Genomic DNA, 19,802 nt, shown 5'->3' on the forward strand with positions numbered 1-19,802 from the left:
AGAAACATAGAAATTAGGTGCAGGAGTAGGCCATTCGGCCCTTCGAGCCTGCACCGCCATTCAATATGATCATGGCTGATCATCCAACTCAGTATCCCGTACCTGCCTTCTCTCCATACCCTCTGATCCCCTTAGCCACAAGGGCCACATCTAACTCCCTCTTAAATATAGCCAATGAACTGGCCTCGATTACCCTCTGTGGCAGGGAGTTCCAGAGATTCACCACTCTCTGTGTGAAAAAAGTTCTTCTCATCTCGGTTTTAAAGGATTTCCCCCTTATCCTTAAGCTGTGACCCCTTGTCCTGGACTTCCCCAACATCGGGAGCAATCTTCCTGCATCTAGCCTGTCCAACCCCTTAAGAATTTTGTAAGTTTCTATAAGATCCCCTCTCAATCTCCTAAATTCTAGAGAGTATAAACCAAGTCTATCCAGTCTTTCTTCATAAGACAGTCCTGACATCCCAGGAATCAGTCTGGTGAACCTTCTCTGCACTCCCTCTATGGCAATAATGTCCTTCCTCAGATTTGGAGACCAAAACTGTACGCAATACTCCAGGTGTGGTCTCACCAAGACCCTGTACAACTGCAGTAGAACCTCCCTGCTCCTATACTCAAATCCTTTTGCTATGAAAGCTAACATACCATTCGCTTTCTTCACTGCCTGCTGCACCTGCATGCCCACTTTCAATGACTGGTGTACCATAACACCCAGGTCTCGCTGCATCTCCCCTTTTCCTAGTCGGCCACCATGAAGCGAAGGAATAGGTGTAATTTCGGGTCGAGACCCTTCTTCAGACTGATGTGGGGGTGGAAAGAAGCTAGGAAGAGGCAGAGACAGTGGGCTGTGGGAGAGCTGGGCAGGGGAGGGGAAGGAGGGAGAAAGCAAGGACTACCTGAAATTGGAGAAGTCAATGTTCATACCGCTGGGGTGTAAACTACCCAAGCGAAATATGAGGTGCTGCTCCTCCAATTTGCGGTGGGACTCACTCTGGCCATGGAGGAGGCCCAGGACAGAAAGGTCGGATGTGGAATGGGAGGGGGAGTTGAAATTCTGAGCCATCGGGAGATCAGGTTGGTTAATGCGAACTGAGCAGAGGTGTTGGGCAAAGCGATCGCCAAACCTGCGCTTGGTCTCACCGATGTAGAGCAGTTGACACCTAGAACAGCGGATGCAATAGATGAGGTTGGAGGAGGTGCAGGTGAACCTCTGCCTCACCTGGAAAGACTGCCTGGGTCCTTGGATAGAGTCGAGGGGGGAGATAAAGCGACAAGTGTAGCACTTCCTACGGTTGCAAGGGAAAGTACCAGGGGAGACAATAGACATTAGGTGCAGGAGTAGGCCATTTGGCCCTTCGAGCCAGCACCGCCATTCAATGTGATCATGGCTGATCATCCCCAATCAGTACCCCGTTCCTGCCTTCTCCCCATATCCCTGACTCCGCAATCTTTAAGAGCCCTATCTAGCTCCCTCTTGAAAGTATCCAGAGAACCGGTCTCCACCGCCCTCTGAGGCAGAGAATTCCACAGACTCACAAGTCTCTGTGAGAAAAAGTGTTTCCTCGTCTCCGTTCTAAATGGTTTACCCCTTATTCTTAAACTGTGGCACCTGGTTCTGGACTCCCCCAACATCAGGAACATGTTTCCTGCCTCTAGCGTGTCCAAGCCCTTAACAATCTTATATGTTTCAATGAGATTCCCTCGCATCCTTCTAAACTCCAGAGTGTACAAGCCCAGCTGCTCCATTCTCTCAGCACATGACAGTCCCGCCATTCCGGGAATTAACCTTGTAAACCTACGCTGCACTCCCTCAATAGCAAGAATGTCCTTCCTCAAATTAGGGAACCAAAACTGCACACAATACTCCAGGTGTGATCTCACTAGGGCTCTGTACAATTGCAGAAGGACCTCTTTGCTCCTATACTCTACTCCTCTTGTTATAAAGGCCAACATGCCATTGGGGGTGGGAGAGGGTGGTTTGGGTGGGAAGGCACAAATTGACTAGGGAGTTACGGAGGGAGCAGTCTCTGCGGAACCCTGAAAGGGGAGAAGGGAAGATGTGGCCAGTGGTGGGATCCCGTTGGAGGTGGCAAAAATGTCGGCGGATTATTCCCTAGGACATTGAGGGAAGTTAGTGTAGAAATAGCAGGGGCTATGACAGATATATTTCAAATGTCGTTAGAAACGGGAATAGTGCCGGAGGATTGCCGTACTGCGCATGTTGTTCCATTGTTTAAAAAGGGGGTCTAAGAGTAAACCTAGCAATTATAGACCTGTTGGTTGGCATCAGTGGTGGGCAACTTAATGGAAAGGATACTTAGAGATAATATATATAAGCATCTGGATAAACAGGGTCTGATTAGGAACAGTCAACATGGATTTGTGCCTGGAAGGTCATGTTTGACTAATCTTCTTGAATTTTTTGAAGAGGTTACTCGGGAAATTGATGAGGGTAAAGCAGTGGATGTTGTATATATGGACTTCAGTAAGGCCTTTGACAAGGTTCCTCACGGAAGGTTGGTTAAGAAGGTTCAATTGTTGGGTATTAATGGTGGAGTAGCAAGATGGATTCAACAGTGGCTGAATGGGAGATGCCAGAGAGTAATGGTGGATGGTTGTTTGTCAGGTTGGAGGCCAGTGACTAGTGGGGTGCCACAGGGGTCTGTGTTGGGTCCACTGTTGTTTGTCATGTACATCAATGATCTGGATGATGGTGTGGTAAATTGGATTAGTAAGTATGCAGATGATGCTAAGATAGGTGGGGTTGTGGATAATGAAGTAGGTTTTCAAAGTCTACAGAGAGATTTATGCCAGTTGGAAGAGTGGGCTGAAAGATGGCAGATGGAGTTTAATGCTGATAAGTGTGAGGTGCTACATCTTGGCAGGACAAATCAAAATAGGACGTACATGGTAAATGGTAGGGAATTGAAGAATGCAGGTGAACAGAGGGATCTGGGAATAACTGCACAGTTCCCTGAAAGTGGAATCTCATGTAGATAGGGTGGTAAAGAAAGCTTTTGGTGTGCTGGCCTTTATAAATCAGAGCATTGAGTATAAAAGTTGGGATGTAATGTTAAAATTGTACAAGGCATTGGTGAGGCCAATTCTGGAGTATGGTGTACAATTTTGGTCGCCTAATTATAGGAAGGATGTCAACAAAATAGAGAGAGTACAGAGGAGATTTACTAGAATGTTGCCTGGGTTTCAGCAACTAAGTTACAGAGAAACGTTGAACAAGTTAGGGCTTTATTCTTTGGAGCGCAGAAGGTTAAGGGGGGACTTGATAGAGGTCTTTAAAATGATGAGAGGGATAGACAGAGTTGACGTGGATAAGCTTTTCCCACTGAGAGTAGGGAAGATTCAAACAAGGGGACATGACTTGAGAATTACGGGACAGATGTTTAGGGTAACATGAGGGGGAACTTCTTTACTCAGAGAGTGGTGGCTGTGTGGAATGAGCTTCCAGTGAAGGTGGTGGAGGCAGGTTCGTTTTTATCATTTAAAAATAAATTGGATAGTTATATGGACAGGAACGGAATGGAGGGTTATGGTCTGAGCGCAGGTATATGGGACTAGGGGAGAATACGTGTTCGGCACGGACTAGAAGGGTCGAGATGGCCTGTTTCCGTGCTGTAATTGTTATATGGTTATATGGTTATATTATCTGTTGTAAATGCTACACTTGTCGCTTTACCTCTCCCCTCGACTCCATCCAAAGAACAGTTCTCAGTTCAAGTGAGCAACTGCAGTCGTATTAACATCAATATTGTGGAAAATCTCACTGGGAATGAATTTTGGTTATTGGAATATTACGGATGTCATTTTGGAGCCCTGAATACTGAGAAACAAAACTAGGGCATTTTAAATGATTGAACTCTTATTAGCAAGTGTTATTTTTGAGGACATAGCATAGATACATTTTAGAGGGCTCTGGTCTTTTTTGCTCTCCATTGCTTTCTTAACAGATGCTGCTTCACGTGAGTATAGTTCAAGGTATTGTGTTGGAAGTTGATTAATCCGCTAATAGTTGTTAATTGCAACAGTCAAATCAAAACACTATAGACCTGCACCTGAGCAATGAATATACAATCCAGTTAATCTATTTGGCCACAGAAAACAAGACAGATCCCATGGAGAGAAAAAGGGGAGATTGGGAAAGAAATCAACCAAAAAATATATATTCAAGTCACTTACAGTTAAAAAAAAAATAGAAAGAAGTCAAGGCAAAAAAAAAAGTGTTATGGATAAAAATAATTGTAAAGTAGGAATATTTATATCCCAAATAATTCCTGGCTCATAGGTAACAATAGATTCTGATGGAAGAATAAAAAAAAGTATGTATTTCCATAGATTTAAAATGCAGGATTGCATGCTTGAAAATAAAGCGTTGTACATGTATCAAAAAAATGGATCAAACATTAGGCAAAGATTTATTGCAAGTAGTTTCATCTAATGCAAGAAAGATGAATTGATTTTGGTTAAATTAGATATAACTGACAATTCATTGGTAGAGAAGATGCATTATTTTCCAATTGTTATCCTCCCTTGGTTTAAGTGATTTGTGCTCTATTGTATTTTACGGAAAGAACAGAGGAACTTTCAATGATTTAGATTGTATGTATTAATCATACCCAGTGCCTGTGAACTATATATCTAAAACTGAAGAAGAATTTTGACATCTAATTCTGTGACAAGACTTTGGCGCTAGATACCCTACTCATACCCATAATCTCAAATCCATTTAGTGATACAGTTGAACAATTTTCTGTTTTAATTCTGTGAGGCTTAAAGTGTCATATCATTCCTGCAGCCAAATAAAACAAGTAGAATACTTAGGTTTTAAATTGTAAAGTAAAATAAAATGAAGCTAAACTAAACCATTTTTCCCTTACTGTATTAATGTATTCCCTTACATGATTAAATGAATCAGATAATTAAAATATTCTAAATAAAATTTGATACATTAGAGCAACGGAATAAAATATAATTGTGCAAGCTTTCATGACATATAATGTCCTGTCAGATATTCATTCATTTTATATGAAATTTATGGTAAAAATATTGTAATTAATCAAAGTCTCGAGGACAAGGAGTCTTTCCGAATATATTCCCCAATAAGGTCATCAAAAGCTTTATTATGCATTGTCCTGGGTGCATATAAAAACATTTTTTTTTAAATCAATAATTAATGATTGAAAAAAACTAACTTTTAAACTCAAAATTTACTTTTGCACTTTGCTAATAACAAAAAATGATATATATATTTTAAAATAAATAGTGGGTTGATATAAATTAATACAAATTGATAGTCTTTTCAACCTTATGTTTTTGCTTTTAATTTCAACAGAATTTGCATTCAGAGATCAAAATGTTCCACGATTCTTCTGGAGGTGACACATTTGACATAGTTCAATCACACCATACCAGCCGGCTATCTCCTCTCAGGAACAACAGATCTCAAGCAGCCCGTTATTTTCCTCTTACAACAATTTCAGAGTAGATCATCAATGACCACAAAGAAAGATAAGCTGAGCACTGTACATACACACACTTCCACAATATGATTTAAAGCTGAACAATTTGTTTTCAGGTTTTGGAAAAGGAATCTGTATATTCTCCCCATTCTTCATGCCCTTTACTGGTAACACCATGGGTACGTCATATGTCATAAATACCACAAAAACTAATCCATCAGTTGTAATGGCTCCTATAAAACACCACTGTGAGATTGCAATAAGACTGGAAAATAGGCTACAAATCCCAGCTATGCTCAGGCTCGCAATGAAGCGAGACAGAAAGGAGGTGGGATAGGGATCAAATGATAGATGACCACCTGAACCATGACTAGAAAGGGCAGAGGTTGCAGGTCAAGGTCTTTATAGGATAACCACCACATAACTTCAGTAAAATAATAATCTAACCCATCATTGCAGCTATATAGGACAAAATAATATGCTTACCTTTGTAGAAAACGTCTTGGATCCCTTTCTGCCATTTCTGTTTCCCATTCCAGACAGTTGGGAGAGTCTTCTTTGAAAACCTGTCATGTAAGTAGTTGAAGCGTTTGTCTTTAGTTTAATTTTGAGATACAGCACAGAAACAGGCCCTTTGGCCCGCCGAGTCCGCACCGGTCAGCGATCCCCACACAATAACATTATGCCACACACACAAATTTACCTTTATGCCAATTATACCAAGCCAATTAACTTACAAACCTGCATTTTTTGGAGTGTGGGAGGAAACCGAAGATCTCGGAGAAAACCCACGCGGTCACTGGGAGAACATACAAACTCCATACAGACAGCACCCGTAGTCGTGATGGAACCCATATCCATGCAACCTTTTTCAGTTAGAAAGGAGCACAATGTGACTCTAATCCCAGCTCTTTAAAACAATGCCAGTGCGGCAAGAGGCGATTGGCAAGTATAATCATTAATTTTTTAAGTCAATGATAATGGCCTACTCCTGCACCTATTTTCTATGTTTCTATGTTTCTATAACATTTTGCCATGTTTTCATGCAAGGATGCATTATTTTTTTGATATTTACACCCATATTTTGATTTGAAGATCTAACTCAGAATGATTTAAAATGCAATGTCCAATATATTATGCAAACATAAACACAATATTTAATTTATTTGTGTAGGCAGTTGTTTAACAAAGCTACCAATTTTAATATTTGGAAGTGTGTTAAAAAAATCTTAATTTGCTCTTCACCTTGAGCTCCATTTCCAAGGCTACATGTATAATTTGTTATATGTTTTAATCTGCAGATTTCCCAATTGGAGGTTATCAGATTTTATCCAAAATTACCCCATCCACCAAATCAGGAACTGATCAGTAGCCTCATTTTATATGTTTCGCCATTGCCCACAATACATATTCCTAGGGTGAAGGGTTTAATTCAAGCTTTCAGGCTCAGAGCTGTACCGCATGGAAACAGGCATTTTGGCCCACCTTGCCTATGCCAACAAGGTTTTAATGCTGGGCTAGTCCCGTTTGCTTGCGGTTGGCTCATAGTCATTTAAACCCTTTCTATTTTTGTCTAAATGTCTTTTAAAAGTTCTAATTGTATCTGCTTCTATAGCATTCCTTGGCAGGTCATTCCCAATATGGACTACCCATGAGTGAAAAAGTTATCTCTTGGGTCCCTCTTAAAAATCTCCCCTCTCACCTTAAGACTAGGCCCTCTAGTTTTATAATCCTCTACCCTGGGAAAACGACAGTGAGTATTCATTTTATCTGTGGCCTTCATGATTTTGTACACCACGATAAGGTCACCATTCAGCTTGATACGCACCAAAGAGACACTCAGCTTGATACACACCAAAGAAAAAGTCCCAGCATATCCAACACCTGCCTATAACTCAAGCGAACAAGTCCAGGTAACATTTTGGTGAATCTTTCCTGCACCCTTTACAGCTTAATGACATATTTTATATAGTTGGGTAATCAGTATGGCACACAATATCAATACAAGCAAGTCACCAAGAAATCCAAGGGAATTCATAACAAATGTATTTACCCAAAACGAATGGTGAGAATGAAGAACTTGCTACTATAAATTGTGTTTGAAACAAATACAGAAGGCTGCCTAATAATAAAAATAAATTTTATTTATGGGCACCTTTCAAGAGTCTCAAGGACACCGTACACAAATTTAGCAGGTAGAGGAAAAACATGTAAGAGGAATGAAATAATTAGTAGAGACATGACTAGTACACAAAGTAAAGACAGAATTCAATACAAAACACAATATGAGGCAATTAATGCACAGATGAAAAGGGAGGGGGACGTGGGGCTAAGGATAGGCAGACGTGAAGAGATGGGTCTTGAGACGGGACTGGAAGATGGTGAGGGACACGGAATTGCGGATCAGTTGGGGGAGGGAGTTCCAGAGCCTGGGAGCTGCCCTGGAGAAGGCTCTGTCCCCAAAACTGTGGAGGTTGGACTTATGGATGGAGAGGAGACCGGCTGATGTGGATCTGAGGGACCGTGGGGGTTGGTAGGGGGAGAGGAGGTCAGTGAGATATGGGGGGGCCAGATGGTGGAGGGCTTTGTAGGTGAGGATCAGGATTTTGTAGTTGATCCGGTGGGAGATGGGAAGCCAGTGAAGTTGTTTGAGGACTGGAGTGATGTGATGCCAGGATTTGGTGTGGGTGATGAGTCGGGCGGCTGCGTTCTGGACCAGTTGGAGTCGGTTGATGTAGGTGGAGCTGATGCCAAGGAGAAGTGAGTTGCAGTAGTCCAGTCGGGAGGAGATGATGGTCCAAGATGATCCAAGATGGCGGCGTTGGCTTAACAGCTGCGGCCCACCTGCAGTCCGACTGTTTTTTTTCTTTCGTTTTGTTCTTTGTCATGTTTTAGTTAATTTTGTTTTATTAAGTTGTGTATGTGTGTGGGTGGGGTGGGAGAAACATGCTTTGGTCTCTTCCTTCGGGGGATGCCACTTTTTCTTCGGTCGTATTCCCCGTCTCCGTCTCCGTCTGCGCCGAGGCCTAATGGCGGAGCTGGCGGCATCGGAGCTGTAGCAGCAACAGCAGCAGCAACGGAGACCTGACTCGGCCCCAAAGCTGTAGCGGCGGCAGCAGCAGCAGCGGAGACCTGACTCGGCCCCAAAGCTGTAGCGGCGGCAGCAGCAGCGGAGACCTGACTCGGCACCGAAGCTGTAGCGGCGGCAGCAGCAGCAGCGGAGACCTGACTCGGCACCGAAGCTGTAGCGGCGGCGGCGGCAGTAGCGGTGACCCGGCTCGGCATCGGAGCTGTAGCAGCAGCAGCAGCAGCAGCAGCAGCGGAGACCTGACTCGGCACCGAAGCTGTAGCGGCGGCAGCAGCAGCAGCGGAGACCCGGCTCGGCACCGAAGCTGTAGCGGCGGCGGCAGCGGAGACCTGACTCGGCCCCGAAGCTGTGACGGCAGCAGCAGCAGCGGAGACCTGACTCGGCCCCGAAGCTGTGACGGCAGCAGCAGCAGCGGAGACCTGACTCGGCCCTGGAGCTGTAGCGGCGGCGGCGGCAGTAGCGGAGACCTGACTCGGCACCGAAGCTGTAGCGGCGGCGGCAGCAGCGGCGGAGACCCGGCTCGGCACCGAAGCTGTAGCGGCGGCGGCAGCAACGGCGGAGACCCGGCTCGGCCCTGGAGTTGTGGTGGAGGCAGCAACCACCCGCGGAGTTTGAACCGTCGCCTCGGCGCAGAGGGAGAACAAAGAGGGAAGAGACAGAGACTTTAAGATTTTCGCCTTCCACCACAGTGAGGAGTTGTTTGGTGAACTCACTGTGGTGGATGTTAAATTTGTGTTGATTGTGTGTTTTTGTCATTTTTTAAATTATATGTATGACTGCAGGGAAACAAAATTTCGTTCAGACCGAAAGGTCTGAATGACAATAAATCGAATCTAATCTAATCTAACCTAATCCAGTCGGGAAGAGATGAAGGCATGGATGAGTATTTCAGCAGCGGGAGGTGTGAGAGAGGGTCTGAGTTTGGCGATGTTGCGGAGATGAAAGAAGGAGGTTTTAATGACATGGCGGATGTGAGGCTCAAGGGAGAGGGTGGAATCAAAGATCACGCCAAGGTTGCGGGCCTGGGGAGATGGGGAGACAGTGGTGCCGTCGATGGTGAGAGTGGGGTTATTGATTTTGCTGAGTGTGGCTTTGGAGCCTATGAGGAGGAATTCTGTCTTAAGCATCTGAGGGAGAACAAATTAGTAGGTTATGCTGTAAGGTGTGGCACAGTGGGGCAGTAGTAGAGTTGATGCTTACAGCGCCAGAGAGCCAGGTTCATTCCTTACTACGGGTGCTGTCTTTATGGAGTTTGTACGTTCTCCCTGTGACTGCATGGGTTTCTCCAGTTGCTCCGAAGTCCCTCCACATTCCAGACATGCAGGTTTGTTGGTTAATTGACTTCTGTAAATATTACCTGGTGTGTAGGACAATGCTAGGATGTATGGATGATTGTTGGTCGGCGCAAATTCAGTGGGTCTAAGGGCCTGTTTCCATGCTGTATCGCTAAACCAAACTAAGAAAACAAGTTTGAGGAATTCAGCGGGTCAAGCATTTTGTGATGGGAATGGACAGACATGTTCCAGGTTGGGTCCCTTCTTCAGACTGATATGAGTAGGAGGAAGAAAGCTGGAAAAGAAAGTTGTGGGTGGGACAAAGCCTGGCAAGTGGTGAAGGTGAAGGAGATTTAATTGCTGGACAGTTGGAGTGATAAAGGCTAAAGATGAAAAGGAGGAAAAAGTTGGACAGGAGAAAAAAATGAGTGAAATGTAAAACTGGAGGAAAGGGTATTGGATGGATAGATGGGTAGGATACAAAAGTGGAGAAAAGAACAGGGTGACTGGGGAGATGGGAGAAATGTGAGCACACATGGGTATAACGGGAAAGAGAGGGGGGTGGGAGGGAAGATATTACTTGAATTGGATAATTCAATGTTCATACCAAGTTACCCAAGCAAAATATGAGATGTTGTATCCCCAGTTTCCATGTGGTCTCACCCAGGTGAGCAAGGAGGCCAAGGTCAGAAAGGTCAGTAAGGTAATGGGAAGGAGTTAAAATGGTCAGCAACCGGGAGACCCAGCAGGCTTTGGCGGACAGAGCTCATATGTTCCGCGAAAACAGTTGTCAAGTCTACACTTGGTCTTGCTGAAGTAAAGGTCACATTGGGTGCATCAAATAGAGTACATGAGGTTTGAAGTGGTGTACGTGAATCTCTGTATCACCTGGAGGGGCTGCTGGGGTCCCTGGATGAAGTGAAAGAGGAGGTGCAGAGAGAGGTGTTACATCTGCTGGATTCGCAGGGAAAGTTACCTGGGGAGAAGGCTGCTTGGTGGAAAGGGATGTGAATCAAGGAGTTGCGGAAAGAGTGGTCTCTATGGAAAGCAGAAAGTGGTGGGAGCAGGAAGATTGACCGCTGTTGGGATCAAGTTGAAGAGGATTATGTTGTTGGTTTTAAGTAGAACTAGGCCAAGTGGGACCCATTGGATCCCTGTCACACGGGAAGCCTGGTCCCCCAACGTTACCCATTGCACCAACGCAATATTCGACCACCCACCCGCAGCCCCCATGGTAAGCCTGGTCCCCCAACACAACTTGTTCCCCAACGCAATATTCCACCACTCAACCGTTCCCCCAACGCAACCCGTTCATCCAACACAATATTCCACCACTCAGCCATAGCCTCCAAACGTGCAGGCTCATTTCCCCTTATTCACCCTCCATCATTATAAACTTTTTTTTTAAAATGTAATTCACTTGCTAAATGATTCAGTATACTGGGATAGCAACATTGTAGCGGGCAGGGCTACAATCCCATTGTGACATCATAGCTGGTAAATGCCAGTGCAGATTGGAAAAAATCTTTCTCGAAGTGGGGTTTTGTAACCTTAAAAATGTGATAACTTGTAAAATATAACATCAATCTGAACAAAACTTGTTGAAAAACACACCACAGAACAATTGACGGGTCCCACTTGGTATATATTACTAAAACTCTCATCTTGTTTGGATGTCTATCTGTGAGCGTGTGAGATCCTGAAATTACGCCTAAAACGGTACACGATAACGCTACAATTTTTGCACCACGTTACTCACAATTGAATATCGAATTGGTCAGTAAAATCACTGGTAGGTGCAAAATTTATAAATGCAAAATAACAAATTGTGTATCAAGGTTAACATTTTGTGTGTAAAAAACAGTTTTGATACACAGAAAATATATAAATATAAGGCAAAATATGAAAGCTTAATTTATGTTGGTAGTATTCTTTTCCACAGATTTGTAAAATGAATATAATTAGTGCTAATTAACTTTTTGGGAAGGTTTGAATAGTTTAGAAAATTTTGTTCCTCAGTACATAGAAACATAGAAAATAGGTGCAGGAGTAGGCCATTCGGCCCTTCGAGCCTGCACCGCCATTCAATATGATCATGGCTGATCATCCAACTCAGTATCCCGTACCTGCCCTCTCTCCATACCCCCTGATCCCTTTAGCCACAAGGGCCACATCTAACTCCCTCTTAAATATAGCTAATGAACTGGCCTCAACTACCTTCTGTGGCAGGGAGTTCCAGAGATTCGCAACACTTTGTGTGAAAAATGTTTTTCTCATCTCGGTCCTAAAGGGTTTCCCCTTTATCCTTAAACTGTGACCTCTTGTCCTGGACTTCCCCAACATCGGGACAATCTTCCTCCATCTAGCCTGTCCAACCCCTTAAGAATTTTGTAAGTTTCTATAAGATCCCCCCTCAATCTTCTAAATTCTAGCGAGTACAAGCCGAGTCTATCCATTCTTTCTTCATATGAAAGTCCTGACATCCCAGGAATCAGTCTGGTGAACCTTCTCTGTACTCCCTCTATGGCAAGAATGTCTTTCCTCAGATATGGAGACCAAAACTGTATGCAATACTCCAGGTGTGGTCTCACCAAGACCCTGTACAACTGCAGTAGAATCTCCCTGCTCCTATACTCAAATCCTTTTGCTATGAATGCCAACATACCATTCGCTTTCGTCACTGCCTGCTGCACCTGCATGCCTACTTTCAATGACTGGTGTACCATGACACCCAGGTCTCGTTGCATCTCCCCTTTTCCGAATCGGCTACCATTTAGGTAATAGTCTACTTTCCTGTTTTTGCCACCAAAGTGGATAACCTCACATTTATCCACATTATACTGCATCTGCCATGCATTTGCCCACTCACCCAGCCTATCCAATCACCTTGCAGCCTCCGAGCATCTTCCTCACAGCTAACACTGCCCCCCATCTTCGTGTCATCCGCAAACTTGGAGATGTTGCATTAAATTCCCTCATTCAAATCATTAATATATATTGTAAATAGCTGGGGTCCCAGCACTGAGCCTTGCGGTACCCCACTAGTCACTGCCTGCCATTCTGAAAAGGACCCGTTTACTCCTACTCTTTGCTTCCTGTTTGTCAGCCAGTTCTCTATCCACATCCATACTGTATGCTTTAAATTTGTATACTAATCTCTTATGTGGGACCTTGTCGAAAGCCTTCTAAAAGTCCAGATATAACACATCCACTGGTTCTCCCTTATCCACTCTACTAGTTACATCCTCGAAAAATTCTATAAGATTCGTCAAACATGATTTACCTTTCGTAAATCCACGCTGACTTTGTCCAATGATTTCAAAACTTTCCAAATGTGCTGCTATCCCATCTTTAATAACTGACTCTCGCAGTTTCCCCACTACCGATGTTAGACTAACTGGTCTGTAATTCACCATTTTCTCTCCCTCTCCCTTTTTAAAAAGTGGGGTTACATTAGCTACCCTCCAATCCTCAGGAACTACTCCAGAATCTAAAGAGTTTTGAAAAATTATCACTAATACATCCACTATTTCTGGGGCTACTTCCTTAAGTACTCTGGGATGCAGCCTATCTGGCCCTGGGGATTTATCGGCCTTTAATCCATTCAATTTACCTAACACCATTTCCCGGCTAACCTGGATTTCACTCAGTTCCTCTCATTTGATCTGCGGTCCCCTGCTATTTCCGGCAGATTATTTATGTCTTCCTTAGTGAAGACGGAACCAAAGTAGTTATTCAATTGGTCTGCCATGTCCTTGTTCCCCATGATCAATTCACCTGTTTCTGACTGTAAGGGACCTACATTTGTTTTAACTAATCTCTTTCTCTTCACATATCTATAAAAACTTTTGCAGTCAGTTTTTATGTTCCCTGCCAGTTTTCTTTCATAATCTATTTTCCCTTTCCTAATTAAGCCCTTTGTCCTCCTCTGCTGGACTATGAATTTCTCCCAGTCCTCTGGTAGGCTGCTTTTTCTGGCTAATTTGTACGCTTCATCTTTTGTTTTGATATTATCCCTGATTTCCCTTGTTATCCACTGATGCACTGCTTTCCCCGATTTATTATTTTGCCAAACTGGGATGAACAATTGTTGTAGTTCATCCATGCAGTCTTTAAATGCCTTCCATTGCATATCCACCGTCAACCCTTTACGAAGCAATTGCCAGTCAATCTTGGCCAATTCACGTCTCATACCGACAAAGTTACCTTTCTTTAAGTTCAGGACCCTTGTTTCTGAATTAACAATGTCGCTCTCCATCCTAATGAAGAACTCAACCATATTATGGTCACTCTTGCCCAAGGGGCCACGCACAACAAGACTGCTAATTAACCCTTCCTCATTACTCAACACCCAGTCTAGAATAACCTGCTCTCTCGTTGGTTCCTCTACATGTTGATTTAGAAAACTATCCCGCATACATTCCAAGAAATCCTCTTCCTCAGCACCCCTGCCAATTTGATTCACCCAATCTATATGTAGATTGAAGTCACCCATTATAACTGTTTTACCTTTGTTGCACGCATTTCTAATTTCCTGTTTGATGCCATCCCCAACTCCACTACTACTGTTAGGTGGCCTGTACACAACATCCACTAGCGTTTTCTGCCCCTTAGTGTTTCGCAGCTCTACCCATATCGATTCCACATCCTCCAAGCTAATGTCCTTCCTTTCCATTGCGTTAATATCCTCTCTAACCAGCAACGCTACCCCACCTCCTTTTCCTTTCTGTCTATCCCTCCTGAATATTGAATATCCCTGTATGTTCAGCTCCCAGCCTTGGTCGCCCTGGAGCCATGTCTCCGTGATCCCAACTATATCATATTCATTAATAGCTATCTGCATATTCAACTCATCCACCTTATTACGAATGCTCCTTGCATTGAGACACAAAGCCTTCAGGCTTGTTTTTACAACGCTCTTATCCCTTATACAATTATGTTGAAAAGTGGCCCTTTTTGATTTTTGCCCTGGATTTGTCTGCCTGCCACTTTTACTTTTCACCTTGCTACCTATTGCTTCTACCCTCATTTTACACCGCTCTGTCTCTCTGCTCACACATTTAAGAACCCCACCACCTCTTATTCTCTGTTTATTATTATTTTCTTCTTTCCCCCCTACATGTTGGGTCGGAGTGCTTCCCTTCTCTGCCTCCTGCCTCACACACTGTCTACTAGCTTTCTCTATTTGAGTCCCTCCCCCCAACCGTTCTAGTTTGGGGGCGCTGCAAGCCGGCAGCCCCGCTAGCAGCATGTCAATTTTTTCAACTTTTTTAATTTTTTTAGTGTGTTTAAATGTATGTTTTTAATGTTTCCGCAAAACTTTATTTTTAATTTTGTGACTTCCCAATGAATCCTACAAATTTAACTACTTTTTTCGTTTTAGGAGGAATTATACAAAGCCATGAAAAAGCAAAAATTCTCAAGATAGAAACATAAAAAATAGGTGCAGGAGTAGCCTATTCCGCCATTCGAGCCAGCACTGCCATTCAATATGATCATGGTTGATCATCTAAAATCAGTACCCAGTTCCGGCTTTTCCCCCCAATATCCCTTGATTCCTTAGGGCCTAAGAGCTATATCTAACTCTCTTGAAAACATCCAGGGAATTGGCCTCCACTGCCTTCTGTGGCACAGAATTCCACAGATTCAGAAAGTTTTTCCTCATCTCAGTCCTAAACAGCCTACCCCTTATTCTTAAACTGTGACTCCTGGTTCTGGATTCCCTCAACATCGGGAACATTTTGACTGTATCTAGCCTGTCCAATCCTTTAAGAATTTTATGTTTCTATAAGATACCCTCTCATCCTTCTAAATTCCAGTGAATACAAGCCCAGTTCATCCATTCCTTCACCATATGTCAGTCCCGCCATCCCCGGAATAAATCTGGTGAACCTACGCTGCACTCCCCCAATAGCAATAATGTCCTTCCTCAAATTAGGAGACCAAAATTGCACACAATACTCCAGGTGTGGTCTCATCAGAGTCATATACAACTGCAGTAGGACCTCCTTGTTCCTAAACTCAAATCCTCTCGCAATGAAGGCCAACATGTCATTAGCTTTCTTCACTGCCTGCTGTACCTGCATGCTTACTTTCAGTGACTGATGTACAAGCACACCCAGGTCTTGTTGCACCTCCCCTTTTCCTAATCTGACACCATTCAGATAATAATATGCCTTCCTGTTCTTGCCACCAAAGTGGATAACCTCAAATGTATCCACATTATAGTGTATCTGCCATGAATCTGCTCACTACCTAATCTATCCAAATCACCCTGCAGCCTCATAGTATCCTCCTCGCAACTCGAACTGCAACCCAGCTTTGTGTCATCTGCAAACTTGGAGATGTTACAGTTAATTCCCTCATCTAAATCATCAGGTTTGAGCTACTCAAAACATTTGAAATACCCTCACAAATCTATCTGGATTCAAGAATGGTACTAACCTCTCTGGGCTTCTTGTGACATGAGAGGGAACGTGCCCGTTAAGATGCCCTCAAATACTGGATCTGGCAGTTCCCTTTCCAGGTCTGTGGCATCTTCATGCTCCCACCAGGGAATGACCCCTGCAATACCACACGCCCCACCCGATTCTCCCTCAATGAACCAGTCACTTTGTTCATCATCACCTTTATTTAAAAAACAAAACAATTTTTAACAAAGGATTTGTACAGAATAATTAATCACAAGTAGCTAAATTACATAATTTGACAATGCATGGCAAAACAAAGTCTCGGAGTAACTCAGCGGGTCAAGTAGTATAGATCGGCTACAAGGAGCAAATAGATAGGCTACATGTTGGGTCGGGATCATTTTTCAGACTGATTCTAGTTGGGGGGAGAAAACCGGGTGTGTAGGTTAAATGTTTTTTGTAAATTGCCCCAAGTGTTTTGGACGTAGAACTAGTGAATGGGTAATCGGTGGCCAGAGTGGGATTGATGAGCCAAAGGGCCTGTTTCCATGCTGTATCTCTAAACTCTAAACTTCTGGCTATGCTGTAGTGTTTTGTCAAGAGTAAGAACATGAGCCAATCACACTGTTAGATCTTGCAATCATAGCTGTTCCTGAGAAAGAAAAAAAGTAATGGACCATATAATGCAATAATATTCACCATTTTAAAGTCTGTTCCTTTATGGAGGTTCCATGTATGGAGGAAATAAAACACTTGATCTTGACACTGCCACATAAACTGCCACACAACTTTTTTCCTAACCCTCTCAAACGAAAGCTTAATAAAACACTAGTCAAAGTACATACCCATTGGGACCCGTTCCCCCAAAGCAATATCTCACCAAACTGCACAGACCCACACTGCGCAGGCGCAACAGCCGCGTTCAAAGTTGTGCCGTTGACGGCAGAAATTAAGTTAAAGTTAATAAAGTGAAGAGAGGACCCGTGGAGCCATTTGTAAAATGGAAGGAAACTTACCCGTGGAGCCGTTGGGTCCGTTGTGAGGCCATGCAAGTACAGGTGAAAGTCGGTGGGGGCGCTCCAAGCCGGCAGCCCTGCTAGCAGCGTGTCAGTTTTTTCAACTTTTTAAATTTTTTTAGTGTGTTTAAATGTATGTTTATAATGTTTCTTTGTGTGTCTTGTGTGGGGGGTGGTGTGGGGGGTAAGGGGGAAACCGTTTTGGTCGCCTCCTCCACGGAGAGGCGACTTTTCCCATGTCGCCTCCATCGTGGCCTAACATCGAGGATCGGTGCGGCCTTTCCCGGAGACACGCCCAAGGCTTCAGCTGCGGGCGCAGCGCAGACTCTCGGTGTGGAGAGGGCGAGCCCTCGCTTGGGCTCGCCGGAGGGGAACGCTCCATTCTCAGGCCCGCGGCAGCCTGAAGTCGCGGTCTGTAGAGCTCCGGCCAGCACAGCGTCTGCAGCCTGGGATCCCTCGCTGGGGACCCGGGAGACTCCGACTGCTGGCCCGCGGCCAACTTCTATCGCGGGCGCGGCGTGGACTTATCATCAGGAGCGAGGTCCCTCGCCGGGGATCCCTGGAGGGGAGCTTCGACTGCCGGCCCTGCAGTCTGCGGTGCTTCTGGCTGCGGCGCAAACTTTAAATCTCCGACCGCCGGCCTGCGGCCTACACCAACCTGAAGCCGCGGTCTCCAGTGGGGGAGGCACCGATTCAGGACTTACCTTGACTTTCATTCATCTGGATGCTCGCAGCGGCGGCTGCGGAGGGTTAAGGTCCCGACCACGGGGGAAAATGGAGGAGGACTGGCCAAATTTTGTGCCTTCCACCACAGTGATGAATGCTGTGGTGGATGTCTGCGTTAAATTTTTATTGTGTTTTTGTGTGTTCTTTTTCATTGTACCGCTGCTGGCAAATTCATTTCACTTGTACTTTATGTGCAAGTGACGAATAAAACTGATTGTATTGATTGTATTGTATGGGAAAAGAAATGGCGATCTGAAAATCGGCAAAGAACCCAACTGCGCAGGCGCGGCTGACGGGTTCCCGTTGTGGTGCCAGAGGTTCCCGTTGTGACCCCAGAGATCCCCGTTGTGACACACACGAGAACCCTCCCCCAAATGCGTGGGTGCGGCTGGGGGCGCTGTTTTAAGTTAATTTGTTTTAAATGTCAATAATTTGGCTAATGCACACCCCAGGACAATGGTAAGGTGGGCCAAACATTGTGGCGCTATCATGTACCGTTTTGGCGGAGATTCATGAACACTCGGCTCTGCAAGTGGAAAAGTGTTTTTTAAAGTTTTAAATGTCAATAACTTGTGAAATATAACATCAATCTGAACGAAATCTGCTACTGCACACCGCAGGACAATGGTGAGTAAGGTGGGCCAGAAATTGTAGCGCTATCGTGTGTACCGTTTTGGCGGCTTCCACCAACGCAATAGTTCACCAAAGTGCGCATACACGACAGACGGGCCCGCACTAATGGCAGAAATTAAGTTCAAGTTAATAACTTTTCGTTTAATATTTCTATTACCTCGCCATCCCTTTTCCTACCCCAAACCACCTCAATTCCCCCTCATCCCCAAGTATTCACTCCCCCTCCTCCTCACCCTCCCTCTTCTTTCTCCTCCTCCCCTCCCCCACTCCCTCTCCTTTCCCCTATCCTGTCACTCCCTCCATCCATAACCCTCTCCCCTCCCTACCCCCCTCCTCTCCATCTTCCTGCTCCCCCACTCACCTCCCCCATCCAACACCCCCACTCTCCCTCCCCCACTGTCCTCCTCTCCCTTTATCCACCACTCCCTACCTCCCTCCCTCCCCCATCCTCAACCCCCCCCCCCCCACTTACACCTCCCTCTCCCTCCCTACCCCCTCCTCTCCCTCAATCCTTTCACTCTCCCTCCTCAGGATCTCGATGTAAACCGCCGCCGGCCCCGTTTTGTCGGCGATGAAGTTATACTTCAGGCGGGGCCTGTCAGGGTGGACGGGTCTAGCGGCCTGGAGCCGGGGAAGGGAGAGGCCGAGGCTGCGGCCTAGTGCTTGCCCTGGGTTCCGATATCCTCTCCTTCCACGCGGGCCCAGATCAGCAGCACCGCCGTCCTCAGACCAGTCCCAGCGCCCGGGTCCCCGATAGGGCCTCTCCCTGTCCCCGGACCGGATCCAACCCCAGCTCAGTGGTCAGAAAGGACCCGGGGAAGTGTTTGTAAAATAGAAGGAAACTTACTCGTGGAACCGTTGGGTCCCCGTTGTGAGGCCACGCAAGTAGATGCGAAGAAAAAAGATGGCGATCTGAAAATGGGGAAAGGCCCCAACTGCGCAGGCGCGGCCGAGGACTATTTGGGAGCCCTTTGTGATGCGTGTAAAATAAAGACGGCGAGTGTGGGCACCGTTTAAATTTTTTTTTAAAGTTTTAAACATCAATAATGTAAAATATAACATCTGAATGAAAATTGATACTGCACATTCAGAGCTGCCAAGTTTTGTCAGAGCATTTCAGTATTCTAGCACCTGAAAATCAGTATTTTGCTGAGGAAATCATTATTTTTATGCGGTGCCATTTT

General features: G+C 44.9%; 1 protein-coding gene across 1 annotated transcript in view; it reads right to left on the reverse strand.

Moving 5' to 3' along the window:
• Positions 1–5,930: 5,930 nt before the first annotated feature.
• The window catches only part of LOC116970384 (G patch domain-containing protein 2-like), a 31,815-nt gene continuing 17,943 nt past the window's right edge, over positions 5,931–19,802 (reverse strand). The window contains exons 4-5 of the mRNA XM_033017042.1: positions 16,278–16,460; positions 5,931–6,037 (exon numbers count right to left, since the gene is read on the reverse strand). Of these exons, the coding sequence (XP_032872933.1) occupies positions 5,931–6,037; positions 16,278–16,460 (290 nt within the window). The remainder of the gene's footprint in view (positions 6,038–16,277; positions 16,461–19,802) is intronic.

Source organism: Amblyraja radiata, unplaced genomic scaffold (genome assembly GCF_010909765.2).
Source record: "Amblyraja radiata isolate CabotCenter1 unplaced genomic scaffold, sAmbRad1.1.pri scaffold_817_ctg1, whole genome shotgun sequence".
Classification (NCBI taxonomy): domain Eukaryota; kingdom Metazoa; phylum Chordata; class Chondrichthyes; order Rajiformes; family Rajidae; genus Amblyraja; species Amblyraja radiata.